This window comes from Arachis ipaensis, chromosome B3 (genome assembly GCF_059453495.1).
Source record: "Arachis ipaensis isolate K30076 ecotype BB chromosome B3, ASM5945349v1, whole genome shotgun sequence".
In the NCBI taxonomy this organism is placed as follows: Eukaryota; Viridiplantae; Streptophyta; class Magnoliopsida; order Fabales; family Fabaceae; genus Arachis; species Arachis ipaensis.
The window spans coordinates 14843659-14861945 of NC_142438.1; the positions used below are offsets into that span (position 1 = coordinate 14843659).

Here is an 18287-nt window from a genome sequence, read left to right on the forward strand (position 1 = left end):
AAAACTGTGGATATGGAAGATGATCCCGATCATATCTACTGTTTGGATAGAGTTGCTTATATTGCTGGTAGCATCAATGAAGAGGTTAGTAAAGGAATTTTTTTGCTTCAAGATAGATTAAAAATGTTAGTAATATTAAGTCGCTTAGAGTATTTGATTATAATTGTTAGTTAAAATTTTTAAACTTAGGTATAAATGTTAATTAGAGTAATTACTTAGAATTATGTTAGAATTTTGAAGCTACAAATGTGAATCAAAGTAGTGATTAGAAATTTTGTTAGAATTTTTAAATTATAAATGTTAAAATGACTAGTGACTAGAAGTTTTCTTAGAAGTGGGTTCTATCAATACTAACCAGTGGCTTACAATGTCTAAATACATCGATACACAGTAGGAACAACAAAAAAAGTTGGTGGAAATAAGTTGATGACTCGTCAACCTGGCCTCCAAGTCGAACATGACTCGTCTTCATACTACAATACTACCTGGCTTGTTATCTGGACACCAAATATCCATCTTGACAATTCATTGTAGGACTCTTTTCAATCCCCATAAATTTGCACAATAGTCTTCTGTTTAGCCAACCAAACCCTCCTGTAAATCAGTCTAAATTCAAAATGTACTTCTGTCGCATTCTGCAGTACCTTGATTGACACAACCGCATCAACTCTGATTATAGGAAGGATGAAAGCAGATATCACATGACAATCAAGCTTCTTGTGATCACTAGAGATCGACGTGGTCAAACATGTGTGAGGTCCATTATACTGTCTTACCTCCCAAATATCCTTCCACTGGCAAAGAGTGATCCAAATCAACCATATGCAACCGTTTTCAAACTCTTTACACTTTTCATAGTACTTGACATGATCTGATTCCAGCACTCTATACTCAACCCCACAATGGATGCTATAAGTCTTCACACATAAGACGACTTTCTCTTTATTCTGAAATTGCTGATCAACTTGGAACTCAACTAGACCTGCTTTATTCTGTGAATCTCTGGCCCCAAATTCGAATTCTATATCCGGGAACATATGCTGTGTCATGACCTCCAAGTCTAAAGTCAAAAGTGTTGAGGGTATTGCTGAGTTTCCGACTAGAATACTTCTCCCTAGATCATCATCGCTATCCTCATCAATCATGGCAGACTCCACATCATCGTCATCCCTCAGTACATCTTTCTTGGTATCCGAAATATCGATTATCACCTATTTCTCCATTTTCATCGCGGTTTAGATCAGCTGCAAAAGACGGAGATGCCACCAAAATTGTCGCAGGTGTAATTACAGGCACAGATGAAGAAGCAACAACTGGGGTTGAACTAGAGGTTGCTGCCATTATTACTGATTGATGATTTCGATTCAATCCTCCTGAACTAGAGACCACATCCCCAAACTTAGCAATTAATTCATGGGTTCTCACCTAGGAAAACTAACGACAACAGTGAAACAAAACTTGCAAATCATCATCACTGTTTATTACAAAGGAGTCGTACTTCATCCCATCTCGAACAACAGAAATCAGAATTTTATAAAATAACTTCTCCGTCCATCTCATGCCATGCAACCCAGTTTTTAGATTATAATATTTTGAAACTCAACAAAATTCGTAGAATATTTAGTAAAGACACTCAACGGATTTTTATAAGTAAATTTTATTTCCTCTCGTATTTTTTTCTTAATCGTTCCTCTGTAATGTACAAAAACTAAAAAACTATCTTTACTAACCATTGTGAATTTCACTCTAATAAATACCTAACGTTCTAATTGTATTTATATAGAATATATTCTTTAGTAAATCGAATTAATTTAATTTAATTTATACAGTTGCAATCGTGTATTAGTAAATCGAATAAATTAGATTCGATTTACTTTGGGTGCATCAAACGAAGTAAATCAAAATAACTTGTTTTAAATTATGTCACGAATACTCCTCCTTATATAGTAAATCTAATTAAATGGATTCGATTTATATAGACTTGTTATAACACTAGCTAAATCGAATAAGATGGATTCGATTTACATAGACTTCTTGTAAATCGAAGGAAATAGCTTCAATTTACATAATTGTATTGTTAAAATGAGACATACATATAAGTTATTTTGTTTTAAGACATTAGTATAATATTGGAAGCCATTAATTTGTTTATGTCATTTATCCTTTAAAAATAATGATAAAGGAATTTGAGATTTTTTTTATAAGAAAGTATTTTAAAATTTTTTATTTTGAAGTAAATAAATTATCTCATCAAGATGTTTAGAGTTTATAAAAGGTAATTATATATATATGAAGATAGTTAAAATTTTTTATGTGAAAATATAAGGGTAATATTAGCGTCTGTTATGTTACGGTTCAACCAAAAAATAGACTTATTTTTTAGGAATGACAACAAGTCCCCATGGGGTAGGAACATACCCCCCACCCCCATCGATCACCATAATCTATCTCCCGTCCCTGCCCTGTCTTTGTTACGGATAACGGAGATCCCGTATCCGGGGATCTGGATATCCACAGATATCCGCGGATTTTACAAATTAATAATTGAACATAGAAAATTAACAATTGAATAAATCCTAAATTTCTAAATAAAAATTCAATAACAATTGCCTAAACAAAGATAAAACTTGGAAGATTAACAAAAACAATTTCAAATACAGAAAATTAATAATTGAACAAATCATAAATTCCCAAATAAAAATTCAACAATTGCACAAATAAAGATACAAACTCAAAAGATTAACAATTTTAAATTCAACCATTTCAAACATTAAAAAAATCCTAAACCCCAAATGTTGAAAAAAAAACTCAAAAGAAACTAATCAAAGAAAGGGACTTATTGATGCGGCGGCGACGACGACTGTGCTGGTAGTGGTGACGATTTTGTTAGAGGCGGCAACGACGAGGAAGATTGATTAGGAGGTTGCAATGATAATAAACGAGCATGGAGCAGGAGACGGTGACGCTGTTGAATGAGACGGCGACGATGAGGCGGTGACAGTGAGTGAGAGGATGGTGACCAAAGATGAGGCTTGTAAGCGGCGGAGATGCAGAGAACCTTGGAGTGGTTGGCGAGGTGACGAGGCGGGAGGAAAAGGCAATGACGCTGTTGGTGGAGACGAGAAGCAGCCGCTGAAGGCAAAAGAAGAAGGAGGTGACTAGGTCAAGGTAAGGCTGTTGGGTGAGGGAGAGAGTGAATTTGAAGTGAGGCTGAGATCTAGAATAAAATATTAGAATTTTTAACTTTATATATATGGGTATTTATGTAATTTTATATTCCTCAAGTATTATACTAATATTCACGGGGCGAATATCTTTTCTCCTGTCTCTACTCCATTTATTAGATGGGTATCCATTTCTGTCATCCACAAAAGAAAAATGGCTTCTATATTTATTTTTCGACAGATAAATTTTCGCAAATATCTGCTCAGCAAAAAAAATTGCCATTTTTATTATCTTTAAAGAACAATTTTTTTTAAAAAAAAATTGGTTGGTTTAGTTTGATTCAGATAAATCATTCTATAAAAACAAACTTTTATTGAACATGCACGTGCATCTTTCATTTAAAGATAATTCTAATAATTTTCGATTGAATTTATCTGTTCATAAAATGTTTTTTTATTAATATCCGAAAAAACCATTTTTTGTTAAAAGATTTGACATGCTCTTTACCGAAACAAAATTCTCAATATATAGTAAAAATTAGTAATTAAATTAATTATTTTATATTTGTATTTATTTATATATATTAATTTATATATTTTTTTAACTAAATAATTAACCATTAAAATGATCAATCATATCATAGTAAAATAATTAAAATTATTTGTAGTAGTATAATGAACTTTTTCAAAGAAATATCAAATACATATTTTTATATTTATGATTAATTGATAATTGATTTTTAGTGTATAGGTAAAGTGATTAAATATATTTTCTCTTTTTAATAATTCATCCAAATACAGTTTAATTGTATTTCTTCTGTAATAATAATGAGTATCGGTACCAAGTTATTAATGTTGATCCAAGCTAAGAAAAAAGTCATGCAGGTTGCATAAAGTAGTACATAGTCAATACTATAATTAACATCAATAACCATGTATTGCACTTGCAATTGCAACTGCATTTTCCAATTGACTCTATGGGTACTAAACAAACAATAATATCGAATCGAAAAATAAAAACATAGAGATAACAATCTTCAATAATCTGTATCAAAATATATATAAATGTCTTTCTTTGTTTCTCCCCATATTTAATTAAATGGTTAATTAGAGGCAAGGATGGAACTCTTATTTATCTTCAATCATGGAGGAAGTTATTGTTTCCCATAGCCCCAGAAATCCATCTCTCCCCTCAAAGAAAGCTGGTTAATCTGATGTGGATTTGCATCTTCAAACCTAATCCCTTTGTTGGCTGAATCTTCATTTCCAAGGTTCCCGGTTACAAGCCTATCAAGCACACCCCATTCATTCATTCCTTCTCCTCCTCCTCTTGCGGCGCCCATTTCCTGGGCTTGTTCACATGATCCAACCTCCATACCAGGCTCGGAAACCTGCTGGTACCTCAGACCCTCGCTGCCACCGCTATCGCAGTCTCTAGGGTTAGTCATGAGCTGCTTAGCGATGACAGGAGGGTCTGAAGGAAGGGCGGGTGCATAAGAGTAGTCATAGACGATGGGCTTGTGGGCCTGGGGATGAAGAAGTGGTTGGGAGTGATGGAAGAGTGAATAGTGTGGGGTTTGCATGTGAGGATAGTGATGGAGACCGAGCTCGGGTTTATCGAGTTCATCAAAGCCTGAGGATGAAGAGGATGGGTTCCCATTCCTAGGGTTTTGCAGTAGGTAGTGGTTTTCCCTTTGCATGAAGGAACGAGCATTGGTGGCCGTTGAGTTGTTGAGTTGCTGGTCCGATGAGGTGTGTGTGGAGCCACCACCTCCTTCATTTCCAATCTTGAATAGGTTCTTCTTCTTGAACACCCTGCACACCACCCACCCATCTTCCTACAAAACAATATCAACAATATATAGTAGATATCTAACTAGTCATTTAATTCACGACAAAATGAGTTAGATATACATACGTTGGCATTTGCTTGTGGATCATTGGAATCTTCAAGGCGGTACTCGTGCATTATCCAATCAGTCTTCTGGCCATGAGGGGCTCTACCTTTGTAGAACACAAGTGTCTTTCTCATCCCAATCTTCTTGTAGGTGTTCCTTATGCACTTGTCTCTTCCCGTCGCTTTCCAGAACCCTGCGTTCGTTGCTCGGTTTGTCCTTGACCCTGTTGGGTACTTTCTATCCTTGTGGCTGAAGAAATACCACTCGTTTTGTGGTGTTGACCCTATTCTGCATCTTTCTGCATAACAAGATTCCATTCATGAACCTCCAACAAATCCAAGAGTATGATAAATCATACACGAAAATATATATACTTGAGTGACAGTCTCCTGATATCAAATTATACTACGAGGCAGTTATGCATCAAATTGAACAAAACAAGTCAAATAATATATGCACCATGGCCTACTAATTCCATTCTTTTATTCACCAACATATAAGCTTACAACAACTCATAATAAACCCTGTCATTCATCCACCATGTAGTAATAATTAATAAATTTACGTTTCAAGATTAATTTCAGCAGATAGATCGGTGTTGGAAAACAATCCATACAATGCAAGTTATGTCATCTTGTTTATTATCATACTAGTTTATTATATAGTAAAAATCAATAATATGAATTGAGTAACGAAAACGGGAGATAAAACAAGAATTAAGCTCAAAACTTATAAGAACTAAAGGAAATTACATTAAGTTAATTTAATTACCTTGCAAGTCCCAAGGCTCCATCTTGTTGAGGTCGACCTCTCTAATAACATCCATGTCAAACTTCTGAAACGACACCTTCTTCTTCAAGTAGTAATGAAGCAATTCCTCATCGGTTGGATGAAATCGAAACCCCGGTGGCACACCACCGTTATTAGAAGAACCCATCAAGCTAGAATAATCACTTACTACTACTACTACTACTTAGCTGAAATTTAATTTGAACTTGGAAGGAAGGAAAGTGATAGATGATGATGGAGGGTAGCAATAAATTTTGTAGGTGGTGATTGAGGCATGGGACTTATATACCGTGATGGTTGTCAACGCCACCCACTGTATGTAACTATAGAGAAAGGGTTGACGGCCGGTGACTACGCCGACGGGAATGGTTAAAGCTACTTATCGTAAAAACCAAGTTTGCCCAAATGAATGTGACTATCTCTTACCTATATCTCTATCATTCTTATTTTTCTATTCTTATTAATTCTTTTCTCTTCTTAATCATACATCTTCCCCCACTAGCGTATAAGGAGCGTAAGCTACACTCCCCTATCCGTATATTTTTTTTTCCATAATAATAATTAAAGATTCAGAGATTTAGCTAGAGTTGAATTGGATAACTAAAAAATATAATTTATTATTTTAAATTAATTAATTGCTAAAAAATAGATTCGACTTTTTAATTAATTTTTTTTATGTTCAATTAATTAATTTGTTGCCAAATAATATTTATCTTAAACTGAATCGGTCTAATAACTAATTGAACCGACTGGTTTGATCTACAATAATTAATAACGCGAAAGATGAAATAGGTGGTATATTTATTAGCAGAAATCAAAATATTCAAAGTACAAATAATGGAGGGTATATATATATGGTGCAGCTATGACTATAGTTAATCTCAGTGCTTATGCTTAAAGGTAATGAATACATTTGCATGACCTACTAATAATTTGACGATGATATTATTATTAACAGCAAACCCATTAATTAATGATAAAACTTAAATATCTTAAATTTAATTTGTTCGTGTGCACCATTATCAGAACCGTGCTTATGCGTAAAGGTATGATATATGATGTCTCGTTTCCCTATCTTGATATTATGTTAGCAGTAAATTAAACTTAATATGGTGGAATTTATGTATGTTATTAGGGACCCGTGTGATTGTCCGAACTAATTATTACGTTAATGCGAACCTAAGGTATACAGAAGCAACATGCTTAATTTGTGGTTAAAGCTAACTTGGTCAAAACCCTCTGCTTTAGGATAATTTTCGATACTTCAAAGGAAGAGGGGTTCGTGCCCCAAATAAAACCCAACAATGGCTGGAGAATATAGTACTATAGTACGGGGACCTACCAAGCAAAATCAAGGACATTGTATTTTTTATCTAAAGGTCAGCACCAACATTACCATGGCCAGTATTATTCACGTTATAACGATTTTTCATGCTAGCAATGAGGGACAGATTTAGTGTAATACATATATAGAGAGGGTAAAATCATACCAGTATTAATGTATGGTGTATGCATATATATATATATCAAATGTGAAAAAGAATATGTATAGTCTATGAATAATAACACCGAATAATAATGTTGATGCTATATATATATTGTTGCATATAGTATAATCCACGCGCGTGGCCGAAGGCTGTCAACTAAATCTTGCTACAAAAATAGGTTAACTAGTTTTCAGCAAATAATTAAATCAGTAAACGATCCCGAGAAATAGAAATATAGGTTATTTGATTGTTGTTAAAGCAATGTGTGGAAAAATAGCTACTAAAGCTTCTTGGGATTTCCGCATTTCATTGGACGGCCGAAGTTTTATACTAACAAAATTCTTCTTTATAATTTTTTTATACAAAATTATTGACGATCGCATAAAACTTTTGAGAAATTTTGGGTCAGCCTTAAATGTCCATAGAAACAGTTGGAGACGCAGTCGCCATAGCTGGGGCATGCACATGTGGGTATGACCTAAGGCCTCTTCAGATTGTTATAGTTTGATTCAGTTGCACGCTTTCTTTCTGTATTTTTTTCTGATTTATTATCCCCCTTCCCTATGAGCTTTTGCGATCCTTCAATATCATCAATCAATTATATGTATATATCTCTTCTGATGTTTGTTTATAGAATTGAATATAGTTGGTGAATGGTGAATTGTATCTAGAAACTTTTTTATATCAAAACCAAAAGAATGATAGTAATAACCTGTTAGAAGCTACAAATCATTGAGTTATTAGTTCCAATCATTAACTTATTGACTAGGGATCAAACTTAATTCAGCTAATTAATTTGAAATTTAGCTAACATATAGGGAAAAATTGTTAAAAAGAAACCTCTAACATTAAAAATAATAAGAATATTTAAAATTTAAGTAAAAAGAATATTTTAAAGTGAAACAAAATAAAGATAATTTAGAATTTAGAATTTAAAGTTTAGCATTTAAAATTTAGAATTTATTAGATTTATTAAAATTTAAGATGTAGTTAGAAATAGTTATGAATGATAAATAAGTGAAATTGTGGTGTTAAAAAAAATAAAAAAAGGTTGAAAGTATAATAAAAAATAAAATAATGTGATTGAATTTGTTAAATTGTAGTCCAATAATTATTTATTTATTTATTGGCTGAAATTAGTTAACGTGGTTGTATTATAATGTAATGTGCATTAAGTAGTCATCAGCTCTATTCATCGAAACTTCATTTCTCTATTTGCATTCATGCATACATATTTCTCCTGTATGTAGACGGAATCAAATAATTAATTGGTGATGACAGCTTTTCAGTCATGTTGACTCAAATCTGCAGTGGAAAATTTGTACAATAAAAGCTTATATATTATATATAGATATGAATTCCTAGTTTTCATACATTGTCCTGATATATGGTATCCATATCTTGATTTTGAAGTTATCTTCTTTGGTTAAAACTGAACTAGTAGTGGGATGTATTATTGAATCCATATATATTCACAGTTTAAGATATTAGTTCAGACTGGATGGCTCTTGATGATTCAATAATTTATCCTCCGATCCGAACGAACGTAAATATATATCTAACTAACAAATTAGAAATTTAGTTTAATTTAATTTGTGTAATTAATGCATTAGTATTAATATAGGGAATATTATCATTTAGTGGGGGAGTGGGCACATAGTTAAATATTTTCATTGTTTAAGAATAATTATATTATTAAATTATTAATTAATTTAAGTTAGTCTAATAATTAATTTATTTAAATAGGTGTCGAAATTTGAATATCGTCTTATACGTGCACTAATTTATTATTTAGTAGACAATTTTCATTAGTTAATATATATACACACAAGCTAGTCCTACAATTCCAAGTCAGTGAAACTTACATACGAATAAATTTCAGAAAATTAAAAAAAAAAGTCCAATATAAATTTTAGCTGATTAATTTAAATTTAAATTTTTTAATTCGGTAAATTTTTTATTAATTGATTTTTGTTGTCTCTCTAATCTAAATAAAACTGATCACATATATAAATTTATAAAAATACTATGTATATATACAAAAATCAGTCATTATATATTTGTGTATAAATATATATTATTTAAATTATTTTTAATATATATATTTTATAATGTATTTTATATTAGTGGCTGAATTTAGTATATATTTAATATTAATATTATGAAAAAGTATAGGGAGCCAATGAAATATTTGTACAATGTCTATAATAGAGGTTTATGGAGTATTAGAGATATAACCATTAGTGTTACCTTTTTATATCAGCGTAAGCTTTGAGATGAATGGTATTATGACATGGTATCAGAATTCTAGATCCAAAAAGTTAAAAGTTTGATCCCATTATACATATTGTACAAATATTCCATTGGCTCTAGCAGGACTCCAATATTATAGTATGAAATATATTTGTAAAGACTATTTTGCACCACACATAACAATATATACCTATAAGGTGGGCAATGCAAGCTTGAAGCGTGCTCACTAATGATTTGAATATTTGACTGTCACTCTTAGTCTTAGACACCGGCTGTATATGGTAGCAGTGATACTTGTGGCATAGGTTCATAGATTAATAGCTTCATATATATTCACTTGACAAATTTCACAAACATAATTTTCAGAGTGTTCTTTCTAAAATCCAAATAAAGCACATCTCCATGGCACTTTGAAGTAGTAGTGTTTCCTAATACTTGAATATATGTTTCTCTAGACAAATCCGAAAGGTGTAGTTCTTTTACTTATATGGAGTTACATTGGGAGTGACCCATGAATAGCAAGAAGGCATTAGGCCACATGCATCATTGCAAAACCACAATAATGAACCACTAACTCAATAGATAATAATAATTAAAAAACCCTCGTGTTCTACCAAAGCTCCACACAAATGCTAAGAGTTAGGGTATATATTTGATTGGGTAATTAGTAAGGGTAGTAAATTTCATTCAAATAATTTTATGTGCAAATTAAATTTATACATAAAATTCACCTTAACTTTTATCCCCCAACCAATTAAACATGTCCTTAATTAAATAAAATATCAAATAAAGAATTAAATTATGGGGAGAAATCATGAAAAATAAACTAAAAGATCAATAGACTAAAAATTAAACATTGAAGATGATGAAATCAACAGTGTCACCATATGAAGGGAACTCCCACATGGGGTTGAATCCGCTCAAAACTAGATCCACAAGAAAATGGTCCAAGGGAGATTATTAGAGAACTACTAAAGCATTATAACAGGAATGCTAATACTGGAGAACTATTAGAATGTATTTTTTAATTAGTAATATATGTTTAAAAGTGTGGGATCGATAAAAATATATTATTAGATTGATAAACTAAAAAAATTAGGTTAATAACTAAAAAAAATAACAAAAAATAATGAACAAGTCTAGGGGCCAGCAACTTTGTTAAATTTTGGCCATCATGTAACCAGCAAAGAAGAGTGAGCTATTGGATGAAATCTCACACCAATCTCACACCATTAAAACCATCATTGATGACTATTTAATAGTTATAAATCACAAAAATTGCTGGCCCTAGCATTCCTCAAAAATAATAAATGCTGCGTGCGCTCTCTCCCACCCAAATTCTAGAATCTCATATTGGTTAAGGATGAAAATTAAATGTTTGAGGTTTGAGATATGATATTAGTTTTGAGGCTGAGATTGAGCTTTAGCTCTAGTTTTAGCTCTTAGGAAGAATAATGAAGATGGGTGATAATAAAATTACAATCACGATAAGTATCCATAAAAATTTAGCTATTACATTACATATATATTAAAAATAAATTAATATATAATAATTGATTTTTTGTGTACCTAGTATTTTTAATAAAATTGTAATTTTGAAGTTTGAGATTGAAACTAGATTGTTTATGTATTTTTTTCTTTCTCATTGATAATAGAGCGTTTGTAATAGGATTTTTTTTTTTTTTTTTGTGTAGAGTTACCATTTGTCGTTCATCTCTTTTTTGTGGTATAACAATTAATTCTCCTCTATATATACTTATATAGTTAAAAGATGGTATATGCACCCATAAAAATAACTATTATGAATTTGTGTACAAATATATATTTTTCATTATTTTAATAAATATTTTATAGTTTAATACATATTATATTCTATATATTTGACTAATTTTTTATATATAGGTAACATGAATCACAAACAAAACTTTAAAAGTTTTCTCGACCACAAACAGAATAATCAAAGTCAACTTTTATCCTTCCCATCATCTTTTTTTTTTCCTCTTTATATGGTCAAATTTAAAAATAGGATAAATTTCTATGTTTTTTCTATAATTTTAACGAATAGTTAAAAAAATAATTCTGACATTTAATTTTTCTACTGTTTTATTCTTAATCTTTTTGATAAATTTCAAAAGTATTTTTATTTTTTATTTTTTATTTTTTTATAGTAAAAAATTAATCAACTTTTTGTTTGGATTTTACTCTTTAGTTATCTCAATTTAAAAATTTTAATCCTAATTTCAATCTCAATTTCAATTTTTAAATTAAGTACACCACACCAGCATATACCTTACTCCCCAGTCTCTACCCTCAACTCCATCACCTGCAACCTCCAACCTAGGGACAGATTTAGAGGGGCTCCAGTGGGAATCATACAAAAAATTTTAAAATTTTTATATATTATATGATGATGTATTTAACTTTAAAATTGAATTATTAGTCTAATAGTGGCTAATTAAAATATTCTTTGTCCTATAACTTGACTTCAAATTTCAATTGTTACATTTTGACACTAATAGTATATTATATTTTTTTAGGCCAATTATTTTGATCAACAAATTTTTTTTAATTGTTCTTTCTATTCTTTATTTTTTCATTAACCATTTGTTTGAATGAATTCTTTTTTCATTGTTTCTTCTATCTTTTTAATTTTTTCCTTAACTTTTAAATTTATTATCTTATAGAAAATACTTTAATTTTTATAACAAATTCTAATTGAATAGCAAAAAAATATATATACATAAAAATAAAATTCTTTTAATATTTATTTATTTTCTCATGATATTAAAATAATAACATATTAAATAAATTATATATTAGTATGAATATTTTATATATTTTATTTACTAATTTATTTTAAATATGTAACACCCTAACTTTTAGTACAATATGATCGTACCAAAAGTAAGGCGTTACTAAATTTCACAAAATTTTGTTTCTATTAATTCAAACCACGTATAAAAGATCTTCAAATAATAATAATCACATAAATACTATTAATAATAAGTGTTATACAAATAAATTTAATATAAAACTCAAATACAATACATATCCCTCTGGATAAAATAGAAACTAAAGCAACAAGAGCGAGGGAATTCTATAAAAGCGACAGGAATCATAAGTAAATCTACTAATCATCTGCAGTTTCATACTGAGTCTTCGAACCTGTGTCACTGAAATGGTGGAAGATTTTAGAGTGAGAACAAACTACAGTTCTCAGTAGAGAATGAAAATGCCGTAAAATTAATGAATATAATGCAAATAAGTAACTTACTCAATAAAATTATTTTGTTAAACCTTTGGAAATACTTTTTACTTTTATTTTATATAATTAATTACCTTACTTTAAAATTTCCGAACTTAAAACAATCTCAATCACAACTTAATAGCACAAGAAACAGATCAACACACAAACAAATTATAACAAGACAAACAGCACAATGGCAGAGAAACAAGATAAGCAAACACAACCAAATGCAAGTGCGCAAACAAGGATGATGCATGTCTAGTCCTACGCAGGCCATAAGCTCATGTGTCGGTTGCCTACCTGCTCCCAACATTACCCAGGCACGAGTCCCAGATATGGCTTTCCAGATGCATACAGTGTGCTTATAAGTCTTACGGCTAGGCCGCATATAGTGTGACTTTCAAATCAATGTTCTTACATCTGGAAAACAGTTCTCAGTGTGTGGGCGTCTCCACTATACATTTGGCACTAAGGCCCAAACAAAGTCGCATCTGCTCTCATGTGGCAGACAGTCTTTTAAAGCTTGTTCTTTATCTTTGCCCTCTGCTCTCCTATGGCAGAGATCCCCTTCAGTTAATGCATTCTTTTAATCTTTGTTTTCTTCTCTCCTGTGGCAGAGATTCCTTTAATTATCTCACTTTCTTTTACTTTTCGTTCTTCTTCTTTTCTTTCTTATCAAACCGAACTCATATTATAATTTAAACAAGATCTCTTCTCAAAAGATTGGATTTAAAACAGTATACATTTCTTAATAAATTGAATGCAAAATAGAATATATTTTTTCTTAACTAAATAAATCTCAAATAATTTAATTTTTTAAAACCAAATCTTTTAAAAATAGCATTTCAGACAAAGTCTCAAATTTTATAAAATTTCGACAGCACTTTCTCTATTTTCTCAACAATTCACCAACCCTTTTCTCAACAGTTATCAAATCAACGGAATTCTTAATAATCAACATATTTTATCGCCATATAATTTTTGGTAATTCTAAAATTATTCATAAAACCTCAAAATTATTGCTTCAGTTAAGGAATCAATTTTAGGAAGTCAGTTTAGAAATCCAAGCTCAATCTGTTTTTGGTTCATCAAACCTTAATTTCCACAGTTCATTGATCTTTTTTCTCAACAACGATCAAAACAGCAAGATTCTCAGCCCATTCAGTTTAGTGACCAAAGTTGTTGATAATATAGCCAAAATTTACAAGCACTCATTCTCAATACTCACGAAACAGTCACAATCAAACCATCATCGCAATAATTCCAAATCGAGCAGAAGCCGAAATCAATTTAACACTCAACACAATATTATTCAGTAAAATTAACATATCCAGCAACCAATAATTCTCAAACAAGCTTGCAACAATATCCATCATCATCAAATAAATCTCAATTTCATAACTAAATCAAGAAATCAGCGTAACCAGGAATTCGAGTAATTAGTTACTTTCAAACAATTAAATCATTATTCACGAATCACAGCCTCAAATTAAAATCATTCTGAATACCACACCAATCACAATTTTACAACCTCAATCTAAGCTTATCTCTATCAATTAATCACACAAAATATTTATAAATTATTTGCAGTTACTCACTAGACCCCATTGGCATTCGTGAATTAAAACAGTTAATTTTGAAATACATCCCCTACCTCAATTAACTGGAATTCGAAGAAATCGTTAACCGGGACAAATTCCTTTTTCCTATCTCGTAACAGCAGTAGCCTCACACAGAACGAGCAGCAACTACAATAGTTCCAAAACGGCATCGATACCAATACTGGTTGCAACAAAATTTTAGAAGCAAAGTGGCAAAAATAAAATAAGAATATATGTGACTAGGATTAGAACATCAACATGGCAGAGGAACAAGTTTGAAGCAGAACAAGGATGAGAGTGTTACAGTTTCAAAAATGGAGGAATCGAAACCAGAACAGTAGCTTTAGTGTTCTTCTCTTGCATCAAGGATTTTGCGTTCAGACAATTTATCCCCTAAAAAAAATGACAAATACATCCCCCAAAAAAGCAGACGTTAGACACATTACATCCTTCCATCAGCCCATGTAACAAACGGAACGGAGTTGCTTTGTTGTCCCATTACGAGAATTGACGTGTCTGTTTCTGCCACATCCGTAGTACGATGTCGTTTTGAAATTTTCTTCTTTTATATTTATTTCACTTTAGCTCTTAACCTCTTCAGTTATCCTCTGTTTTTACCCATTAACCCTAAGGGAGAAGTTGAAGTCAAAGAGTCTTAGCTTAGTGCAGTAACAAAAGTCACAATTCTTCTTTCAATGTACCAACAAGGAAGAAGATGTCGTTAAGAAAACCGGTATCAGCAGAGACATTCTTGACTCAGGTAAAAAAATATTGATGCTTTTGTCAGTTAGTGTATTCCTTTGTCAGTTGCCTTTATGGTGGGCCCATTGTTTGAAACAAATTTTTAATCTTTTGGAAAACATAGTTTTCAGCTTATTTTATTAAGAATGACACATTTTACCACATTAAGAATTGTTTATGCATTTGTTGTTACTTTGTGGGGTTTTTGCTTATTTGTTTATGATTACTGAAAGTAGTGATTAGCACAAAGACTAGTATCACTTTTAGTATTATTTATGTCATAATAAAAAAAAGATAAACCTGTTTTTGATTCCTTAGTTAACTGTTGTCCCAATATATTCAAATGATAATTGTGTTTCTACTTAGCAGATGGAGGAATTTGCTATTTTGTGTTCAACCATGGAGAAAAATTTGTGAGGAACAAACGGAGAGAGTTGAGTTATCGAGATAGGTTAGTTGAGAGGTTTCCAAAGATGGATCTGGACCTTATCAACTTCTTTGACTTAAAGGAACTGTTCAAGAGATTTGGATACGGTGATTACAAAGCAATGATGTGGTTTGATCCAAATGCTACTAATTTAGAAGTCGGTTTGCATCCTATTTTTGGAGATTCAAAGATCAATGCTTTAAAGGAGCACAAAATGCAAAACAAAGAGTGAGGAGTTCTATATATATTTTGAGCATCATATTCTTAGTGGTGAAGATGCTATAGGCTATGATGGGGAATGGATCCTCTCAATTGTTAAAAAAAAATTAAGAGTGTAAAGTGTGATCTCTAACCCTTTATTGCTTCTCTCTCATATTTATTCTTGGTCCCACTTATAAAATTAATGGTGAGAGATCACACTTTACTCTCTCAATTGTTAAAAAAAAATTGAGAGGATCCATTTCCGCTATGATGAAGCCGATGATCCTCTTATTTCTGATGATGACAGTGATGATGATAGTTACAAGAGCGCTGAAGATAAGTTGTACAAACCCCCACCTCCTAATTTTGGAGAATCAAACACTGATGTCGAAGAGGAGCTTGCAAGAGAGATGAAAAAGAAGAAGACTGCAAACAATAACCATTCTTCAAAAGAAAAAAAAAGTTACTAATGAAGAAAGTCCTAAACTTAGCAAATTTCCTAAATGTCGAAAGAAGAAAGAATATAAGAAGTCGAGAAGGAGTTCAAGATTGCGACAAGAGGCTATATTGAGTTAAGAAATTAACTAAATTAATTAATGATGACAAACATTAATTTATTGGAAAATTAACTAATTAGTTTTGATTATTTTGGTTAAAGTGATGCAGGCCAAAAATTTAATACTCAGCTGCAACCCAATATGAAACAAATGAAATCATGCTGGTGGGCTACAAATAAATAAGAAGCCCAAAGAAAATCAAAAGCAAGGAATCAGACGGGCCAAATGAAATGATCTGATCCATGCCTGATAGCAAACAATTCCCTTTCACTTACTTTCACCAAATCAACGTTCACTTTTTTCCTCTTGGTCAGAAATCACAGAAGAAAGAGAGAGAGCTTCTTCCCTAAGCTAATCACCAAAGAAGCAAGAAAGAGAAAGATTAAGCTTGAAAGGCAGATGTCTAATCAACCATTTCAAACCACATCAAGCTAAGACAGAGCTAAAAGGTAACCCATTTTCTTATGCATGCATCATATGTTCTTCTCCTCTTTCCAACTCTCTGCTCAGTCTAAAATGGGATACATGGGAAAGATGTTATCTGTTCTTCACTGCTGTGCATCTACGGTCACAAGTGAGTCTTGGGGGCCAAGTAGCTTTTCAATGGCCAAGATTTGGGTTTACCATTGAGGATATCTGTTTTCTGCTTTCTATGGTTTTTGGTCAACAAGAGAATGTAAGAATCAAAATTTCTATTCTGAGGATTAATGGAAAAAAGGTGAGATGGTGGGTTGGTGACGCACAAGGCTCAAGAAGTTGACCTAGGGAGAACAATCCAGCAACATGCAAGGAGATAAAAGAAGATTTTTCTTCATTCAGAAGACAAGGAGAGATAACCCAGTGTAATTGAGGTTTTGTTTTGTGAAGAAACTCTCTGAAGAAGTTCATTTACTTGGACAGTGCTTTCTTTCAAAGAAGCATTCCGCCAAAAATGAAGAACTGAATCAGAGACATGCAAATCTGGTTTATCATATAGCAAAAAGGGCTGTTGAAGAGTCAATCTCCTTCATGTTTTACAGATTGTAATTTACTTTTTAATGTTTATCTTTCTGTAATTTCTAGAGTGAAAAGGCATATTGAGAGAGCTCAAGTAAAAGCCAATGAGTGGAAAGAGGCTGAGTGATACACTTGAGAGAAAAGTCTAGAGTTATTTCAGATTTCTTTAGGTAAGTCTGTGTCTTATGTCTAGTATCTTGTACCTGTGAGGTATCCCTTTCTTAGTTGGGTTAGCACTAAGAGTGAAGAGTTAGGTATTAGCATAGCCAATGTCAAGTTAGGTTAGAACTTGAGTGTGGAAGGATTGTGTCAATCCTGTAGAATTGGTGTATGTAATACTTTAACTATAGTGAAAATTTTACCACTGTTGTGGTGGAGACTGGATGTAGGTTGCATAGCACAAGGCAACCGAACCAGGATACATGATGGTGTTAGTTTTTCTCTTCTCTGCTATGTTCTATTTTCTGATATTCATGAGACAAAATGAAATTGTCTCATAAATTTTTTGCTGCTGAGTTCAAACAGATTCATATTGCAACTTTGTTTTAAAAGGGTTATTATAGTAACTTAAAAGAAGGTCATAGATTCCACCCTCTTCCCTTCTTTAAGCCTTCCACAACCTTCATGCTACACAGCATGTGGGGAATTCTAATTCAAGTGAGCACCCAATTGAAATTGGAGATAATGGAGATGAAGAACATCATGAACATCCGAAAAATGCTGAAGATACTGAAGATGACCATTTTGTTAGGTACTTTTTAAGAAAAATACGTGCTCACAAGAATTCAGATGATGAGAAAGTGTTTGACTATGAATCGGAAGACTTGCATACTCCTGTTAGAAGCGATGCAGAGGATGATGTGAATATGACTGATTTTGATTACTTCTCAGAGGATGCTGAATTTGGGGATGTGAAACTAGAAATT

At 31.8% G+C, this 18287-nt stretch overlaps 1 protein-coding gene across 1 annotated transcript; it reads right to left on the minus strand.

Moving 5' to 3' along the window:
- Window positions 1–4254: 4254 nt before the first annotated feature.
- Window positions 4255–6071, minus strand: LOC107634203 (protein BEARSKIN2-like). The gene is made up of 3 exons (XM_016337775.3): window positions 5834–6071; window positions 5083–5360; window positions 4255–5002 (listed from the first exon to the last, which is right to left on the minus strand). The coding sequence occupies exons 1-3, from the start codon at window positions 5997–5999 to the stop codon at window positions 4319–4321; spliced, it is 1128 nt and encodes a 375-aa protein (XP_016193261.1). The 5' UTR covers window positions 6000–6071; the 3' UTR covers window positions 4255–4318.
- Window positions 6072–18287: the final 12216 nt, after the last annotated feature.

What these genes read in the sequence shown, in the direction of transcription:
- LOC107634203 (XM_016337775.3), bottom strand. Translation starts at nt 5,999, where the DNA reads ATGGGTTCTTCTAATAACGGTGGTGTGCCACCGGGGTTTCGATTTCAT. An exon ending in GGAGCCTTGGGACTTGCAAG is followed by an intron (nt 5,361 to 5,833) that starts GTAATTAAATTA and finishes CTTGTTATGCAG; the next exon opens with AAAGATGCAGAATAGGGTCA. An exon ending in ATCCACAAGCAAATGCCAAC is followed by an intron (nt 5,003 to 5,082) that starts GTATGTATATCT and finishes ATTGTTTTGTAG; the next exon opens with GAAGATGGGTGGGTGGTGTG.